Source organism: Agelaius phoeniceus, chromosome 4, assembly GCF_051311805.1.
Source record: "Agelaius phoeniceus isolate bAgePho1 chromosome 4, bAgePho1.hap1, whole genome shotgun sequence".
Classification (NCBI taxonomy): domain Eukaryota; kingdom Metazoa; phylum Chordata; class Aves; order Passeriformes; family Icteridae; genus Agelaius; species Agelaius phoeniceus.
Window position 1 is genome coordinate 13,027,824 of NC_135268.1, and position 7,559 is coordinate 13,035,382.

Genomic DNA, 7,559 nt, shown 5'->3' on the forward strand with positions numbered 1-7,559 from the left:
TGTGTTCACCATTTCAGCGGCAGCAGGGGGTTCTGCAGTGAATTTTGTGAAAGCATGTCCGGTCGGGTGTCTGTCTCTGCCCAGACATGGGTAGGGTGGTTCTGGGGCCGCCCATGCTTCAAAGGACGAGTCTGAACTCTTCAGTTTTTCGGTCTTCAGACTGTTTATTATTTCTTATCTACAGAATTTTCTTTCTGCCCAGCCGAGGTCTGACCAGCAAGGCAGCCAAGGGCACTCTGACCACTCACGGGGCGGTCGTGTCTTTTTATGCTAAAAACTACGTACATCATATTTACCTTTATTTCCCAATACCTTTCATATTAGCAAGTGCACCTTCACCATGGACCAATCCCCAAGTGCCAACATCACCACAGAAAATGGATGACAAGAAGAAGAAAGAAGAAGGACAAGACATGCCCTGATCCCTCCATCTTGTCTCCATAACCCCCCTGTACTAAAACCCTAAAATCTTTATCTCACCCTGTAAATACATCATTCCTGCACCATTCATTCCCAAGTGACTCTCATGTCCTCAAACAGGTGGCACATCCCTAGAGGGATCGAAGTCAAGCCACCAGGCGCTCCTGGCAACATTCCAGGATTTCCAAGCCCCCCAAGGGTTCTCTTGGCAACTCTGGACATCCGGAGTGATGTGCTGAGTTCCCACAAAAGCATACCTGGGTTTCTTAATTATTTGGCCAGGCAGGCCCTTAGGTGGCATCAGGTCTTCCAGATTACTGCACTTCCTGCAAGTGAAATTAATAAAACCATACCAAGATAGCATCTCTGGATTTCTTAGCCATGCTTCTCTTTGAATCTTGTTTGTGTGTTTGTTTGCTTGTTTTTCTGGCATGTTCTACACAGCAGAGCAGAAAAATTCAAAATACAGGGGGGGAAAAAACCCCAGTATGAAAATTTTTAATTTCTCTTTCAGGGAATTGCCACATCCTTGGGTATTATGGCAGACATCTTTGCTTCCATGGATGAGCAGGATTATGCACGCTTCAAAAGCAGTGCTGACATTGACCTGGTGAGACTTGGTTTGGGCTTTGTGTGTGTGGGTGCTTCAGGTGGTCTCCAATTCACCCACACATTTCCTCTCCCGTGCTGAGAGGGCTGCAGAAACTTCCATTGCTCCCAGTGAAAGAGCTCAGTAGCACCTAGTTGGGAGAATGCCTGGCTTCAGGAAAAGAATATATTAAGAATATGTTATAGAGTGTATATATTTAGAATATTTATGGAGTCAAAAGTGCTGTATCCATGGTGAACCTTAGCAAGAAGGGTCTTGCAGAAACAAACCAGGCTCTTGTTTAAGATATGATTGTCCCTTCTTACCAGGCACCATATATTTGGAGATAAAGTCCTTAAGTTGAGGTTTTTCCCTTATTTTTGGGGGTTTTTTTCTTTCATCAGAGTCTCCTGCAGGAGTTCAACCACCGCTTGTTATCAGCAGCCGAGGCCTGCAAGCTGGCAGCTGCCTACAGCCAGTACACCCCCCTGTTTGTCCTCACGGCCGTGGTGAGTGTTACTCCTCCCTCTGGAAGGGGGATTTGTGCAGGGGAAGAGCCCAGGCTGCTCAGTTTGGCTCTGACATGGCTTTCAAGCAGTGCATCACACAGGGTGTCTGGGTTGAGGGTTGGGTTGGTTACATGGGGTATACATTGAGGGAAAGCTATCCCCATAGTGAGGATGGGCTTTAAAGCCCTGGGAGTGCTGCCTCTCCTAGAACTACAGCTGTATTTCAAAGGGGAAAAAAAAGAGAAAGTTTATTTCCTCCAGGAAACACAGTAGCAGGGGGTTAGAGCTGAGCTTTGCTTCAAATTCTGTAAGGGAAAGAAACATGTGTTTGATTCCCTCATTCCTCTTTGATCCCCTCCCAGAACATCCGTGGGATGTGTCTGCTGTCCTACAGCCACTCCAAGGACTGTCCCCCGGAAAAGAGAGAGTTCTACTTGTCTGCAGCCAAAGAATCCTTCGAGGTGGGGCTGCTCACCAAGGAGGAGCAGAGTGCCATCACCAGCAGGCAGGAGCTGCACAGTTTCATCAAAGCCGCCTTCTGCCTGGCCACCGTGCACCGCTGGCTCCATGGGGACAGCCAGGAGCTCCATGGGGTTACCCAGCTGTGCAGGGAAGCCCTGGGCAAGCTGCACTCTTACAGCACCTCCTTCCCAGAGGAGGAAGATAAGGGGATGCTTGCCAGAGAGATCATGTCTCTGGTTGCAGCCGTGAAGAGGCGTCTGCGGGTGGGAGGCTTCCCGAATTCTGATGCCAGGTCTTACGTCCCAGACAGTTATAAAGGCTCGGTACAAAAACCTGTCCTGCAAGGCGAAGCCAGCTTTGAGAAAATCCTTGCCAAGCATTCCCAGCACCACCTGTCAGTGTGCCAAGTGTTTGAAAAAACTTGCAGGATTCATAAAACCACGCTGGGAGAGATCCAGGTGGGAGCTTGTATCACAACCCTGAGAACAGAGACCAAAACCATGGACACCCTGTGTACTGCTGAAGACACAGCTCACCAGAGGAGTGGTGCTGTAAAAGTTCTGGGCTCACCAACAGCAGGAAACAGCTCAGAGGGACTCAGTGGCCAAAGAAATCAAGACATTGGCTCTGGTGTGATGAAAATTTCCTTTGAAGAAGAGATGGAGCTGTTAGAAATTAAAATAAATAGTGAAAAAGATGTTTTCAGCAGAGGGCAAGACAGGAGCCAAAGCCCTACTTCTGAGAACTCTTGGTGCAAGCTGTCCAAATGCAGTTACTCTTCCAGCTGGGAGGAGCTGAGTTGTAATAGCAGCAGAGAGTCTCTCAGGGACAGGCAGCAAGGGGAGAAGGGCTCAGTGGAGGAGCAGTGCTGCACCACAGAACCCGATGGAAGCATCCAGGACACGCCCCTGTGCTCCTTACCTCCCAGAGCCTGGCATCCTGCTCCTCGGGAGCCCCTCCGTGGCTCTGGGGGGTCTCCTCAGCATTCCTCAGAGGGGTGTGCCCCTCGAGCAGGGAGGATGGTGGAGAAGGAGCCTCTCTGCAGAGAAGAGCTGCAGGAGGGAAGGCACCGTGGAAGGAGCTCCTCAAAAGAGAAATCAAAGGGCTCAAACAATGAGTTTCCTTCCCTCTCCATCTCCTACTCTGCTCCTACAAGGCAGGAGGAGGAGATGTCCTTTTCCTGTGTAGAGCTGAGCTGCAGGACCAAGGACAGCAGCAGGGAGGGAAGCATCGGTCGCTTTGAGCGGCTCCACTCGGGAGAACCTGCAGACAGCACCGAGGGTCCCTCGTTTGAGGCACAGCCCCCCCAGGACAGGGGCCCTTCTGCACCATCAACAAACATCGGGCTGAAAACGGGCAGTGACTCCTCTGTCCCTGGCTGGGTGAGCAAATCTGCCATGCTGGGGAACAGATCTCTGCAGGTGCCTCAGGTTGACACCCAGGCAGAAACAATGGATGACACTGAATTTGAGCTCATCAGCCTGGGAGACTTGGTAAAGGATTATCCTGCAGCACTGGCTCCAAAGCATGGAGCAACTCCCAGTGTGCCAACAGCTTTGTCCTCCCTGGGAAAGATACCCACAACCAAGCACTTTGACTGTGCCACTACAGAGGAAGATGAAGAGAAGTCTCAGGATGTGCTGGGCAGCAGGGGACAGTCCAGTTCCTCTCTGAGTTCAGGGATCACATCAGCACTGATGGCCACGAGCTGCCCTGCAGGTTCAGTCCCAAGGGGAAGTGGCTTTGCCTTCATGCCTGGCAGAATGAAGGAAGAGCTCCTGGATGCTCGCTTTCTTAGGGATGATGATTACAGGCAGCTCCTGGCAGGGGTGGAGTATCACTGGCTTGTCCAGAGACTGATGCCTACTGGGATCTTTAAGAGCAAAGAGCTTCGCAAAGCATACTGTGAGTTCCCACACAGCAACCTGTGCCTCCACAGAGAGCAAGCTTGACTTAGTATTTTAGTCAGGATTTAATTTTTTATTGCATTTTACCCCGTTACTTGAGTTTAGATTCCACATGCCATCCCTGAAATCTGTCTAAGATAATGATCATGGAGTTAATCATAAATAACAGCCAGTTCTCAGCACAGGCTCAGAGCAGTCCTGTGTATTTCTCCCTTTTATCTGTGGTGTTCTCTTTTTTGTAGCTGCCCTTCTTCTGAAATACTCCAAGAAATCGGGGCTATGGACAGGCCAGGAGACAGCTGTGTTCATTGGGGACTACCTGAATGTGGCCAAGGAAGGCAAGCAGAGAAATGCCTTTTGGATACACTTCCTGCACCAAGAAGAAAGCCTGGGAAGGTATGGATTTCTGAAACAAAATGTTCATCAATGCTGCTTGTTTGTAAATATGGATGAAAACAGTCTGGTAAGATTTGCTGTAGCAGGAATATTTGATGGCTTTGTCCAAATGTGTTGGACATTTTGGCAATCTTTCCCATCACTCCATGTAACTCTAGCTTTTAATTTCCAGGAAGGAAAAGCTGCTTTACTGTTGTCTTCTAACAGCTAATGGCAGAGTTCAGATCATTGTTAGGAGTAGCTTATTCATTATTATGGATGGAGAACAATATTTTAATATCTCTGAGTCAAACTCCCATCCCAGGATTTGATGGATAATTTTTCACATCTCTGAGATAGAAAAGAATTCCACCCAGTTTTAATGGCAACCATTTTAAAAGCACCACCCAGAGGTGGATTTGCTTCTGACATGTTCTTCTTTGCAGTGATGTTTCTGTATCACAGCACCCAGAACAAACACCTCTCCAGACCCTTCTCCTTTTGTTCAGGTATGTTGGGAAGGAATACAAAGAGGAAAAAGGACTCCTCCATCATTTCAGTGACGTGGAGCGACAGATGACAGCACAGTACTACGTGACAGAGTTCAACAAGAGGCTGTATGAGCAGAAGGTCCCTACCCAAATCTTTTACATCCCCTCTGCAGTGCTCCTGGTAAGAACTGTCTGCTGAGCAACCCCAAGGACCTGATGAGGAAAGGTGTCTTGGGTCAATTACAGCAACAGTGGGGCTGTCTCCTTTCAGATTCTGGAAGATAGAATTATAAAAGGATGTGTGAGTGTGGAGCCCTACATCCTGGGGGAGTTTGTGAAACTCTCCAACAACACCAGGGTGGTGAAGAATGAGTACAAAGCCACAGAGTATGGTCTGGCTTATGGCCACTTCTGCTACGAGTTCTCCAAGGGAACTGACGTGGTCGTCGACCTTCAAGGTGTGTGTGACAGTGATGTTTATGCCTCTCACACTCAGCTGCTGGCCCACCGGTGTCTTTGGGGTATTCATTTGGTTAAAATTCATTGTGTGCCTCATAGGGTTCTGCTGTTGCTGCCATAGGTGGAAACTGGGAGTCACTGAGGTGACATGAAGAGAGGAAGGGCCATGCCAGGCAGAGAGTCCTGAGTGTGCTAAAACAAAGGCTGTGGTGTTTATCAAGATAAACAAGATACCAAGATGTACCATTTCTTCCACAGGTTGGGTGACAGGTAACGGGAAAGGCCTCATCTACCTCACAGACCCCCAGATTCACTCCCTCAATAGCAAAGACTCACGCTCCAACTTTGGGAAGAAAGGAATTTACTACTTTTTTAATAATCAACATGTGGAGTGCAACGAGATCTGTAGCTGCCTGTCCTTGACAAGGCCCTCCATGGAGCTGCTGGCCTAGACTGGCACAGGTCAGTCCACAGAACAACCCATGAGCTGGACACTGTTTTATCCTAGACATCTTTGGGAGCAGCTCGTCCAGCAAGACAGTGAACAGCTGCCTTCATTTCCTATTCTCCTCTTCCCCCCCTAAGCCCCCATGTCCCACTGTCCCCAAGCACTGGCATCCTTTCTTTTGGGAGATTTCCTTGATGAGAAAGGGGGCACAGCATTAAAGTTCCACAAAAAGATGGGTCCCCAACAGACTTTGCTTTAACAAAGCCATCCCCTTTTGTTTCTGCAGCCAGCAGAGGTTTTTAGGCTTTTGTCCCAGCGTTTTAGCAATGCTATTGTTTTCTAGGTGATGTTTGTGCTGAGTTGTTTGGAAAGATGCCCTATCCCTGGGCCAACTGATTAGAACTAGGTGTAAAGAGGGAGAAGGAAGAGGGGGAAAAAAATATTAAATCTCTTTATTATGGTGCATAAACCTTCAGTCTTGAGGAGCTGCGCAGCTGCGCGGGGAGAAAAACGCATTCAAAAATATAATGCCAGTGTGAATAATCCTTTCCCGAGCTCTGCTCTCAGACTGTTCCAGCTTTGTCAGGTGAACTTGAACCGGGCCATCAGATTTGCGGCCCTTCCCATTGCACACTGTCTGTCACCCCGGGGCATTCACCATCTTGCCTGTTGTTAAGAGCCAGCAAACAATCCATCATTGATCTGGGCAGTCGCCGGCTGACACGGCGGTGAAATCGGCATGTGACGGGACACTCGGCCCCAGTGTCTCGCAGATTAAAGTGATACATGGAAGCTCACGTGTTACTGGGAAGATTAAGCCCGTTATCTTGTTGTGCAGCCAATAAAGGCCGGCCTTGTTCTCGCTCGGCAGTGGGGAAATGCTGGCTTTAACTGAGTGACGAACCTGCATAGCTCCGTGCTCCGGCCAGCGAGAGCAGCCGGGCTCCGGGGGGCGAACAAAGCTAGTTAGCAAGATCCCGGGAATTCATGGGCAGCAGAGGTGCTGTGTTAAGGCCTCTCTGCAGAAGCTTTCCGTGCTCTGTAGGGACAATTAAAACCAAAACAAAACCCCTCGGACACTCCCTGAACAAGAAAGTGTCCTAATGCGCTGTCAGCAGGCAGCATAAGCAGTTTTGGGAGCCCTGACCAGTCCTGCATTTTCCACTCCTTCCTGCTCAAAGGGAGGAAAAAAAAAATTATTTAGACGTGCTTCTGAATAAATCCATCCCTATGGAATTTTAATATTTTGCTTTCTTCCTAGTATTTCCACCTAGCAGCTTGTTTATTTTGTTGGTTTAGGAGACATTTTGCCACCTCAGCCAAAGTTATGGCTACTCACAAGTAAAAGTTAGGGTCGAGGATCATCTTGTTCAGTTCCCTGTTAAAACAGACATGGAATCATATTCTACTGGTCTTACTCTTCACAGGATTCTAACTCTTCACAATTTCAGATGTATCAGGCACTCTCTCTTCATCCGGGGCTTGGATACTGGAAATCGTGGATTTATAACCTCACTGCCTGCAGAGCTGGGGCTCTTCATGAACGTAGCTCCAAACACACGGAGTTTAAGTTATTGGCTGCAATTTGTGGTATAAATAGGGGATTATTGAGGAAATAAATAGTTGACTCTGAGGATGGAGAATTTAATATTTTGGCTGTAAATCTCATCATAGAGATACTGACAAAAAAAATTTCCTCTGGTATCAGAATAAAGTAATTTGAACTAACTGAGACATCGGGAATACTTTGTCTTTTTTAAATTAGAAATTGGAAGTTTTTATTGGAGATCCAGTGGTTTGTGTTAAGTAACTTGCTACTGAGATGAATTTTTGGCTTGATTAATTGTAGTGCTCTCCAAATTCCAACCTAAGTACTCGGTATAACCATTGAGAGCCAGG

The 7,559-nt window shown here is 48.0% G+C and overlaps 1 protein-coding gene across 1 annotated transcript in view; it reads left to right on the forward strand.

The window, feature by feature from the left end:
- ALPK1 (alpha kinase 1) overlaps nucleotides 1-7,289 on the forward strand; it is a 33,156-nt gene extending 25,867 nt beyond the window's left edge. The window contains exons 8-14 of the mRNA XM_054633579.2: nucleotides 935-1,030; nucleotides 1,414-1,518; nucleotides 1,881-3,885; nucleotides 4,130-4,283; nucleotides 4,772-4,934; nucleotides 5,025-5,211; nucleotides 5,471-7,289. Of these exons, the coding sequence (XP_054489554.2) occupies nucleotides 935-1,030; nucleotides 1,414-1,518; nucleotides 1,881-3,885; nucleotides 4,130-4,283; nucleotides 4,772-4,934; nucleotides 5,025-5,211; nucleotides 5,471-5,664 (2,904 nt within the window). The 3' untranslated portion in view covers nucleotides 5,665-7,289. The remainder of the gene's footprint in view (nucleotides 1-934; nucleotides 1,031-1,413; nucleotides 1,519-1,880; nucleotides 3,886-4,129; nucleotides 4,284-4,771; nucleotides 4,935-5,024; nucleotides 5,212-5,470) is intronic.
- The last annotated feature ends 270 nt before the right edge of the window (nucleotides 7,290-7,559 follow it).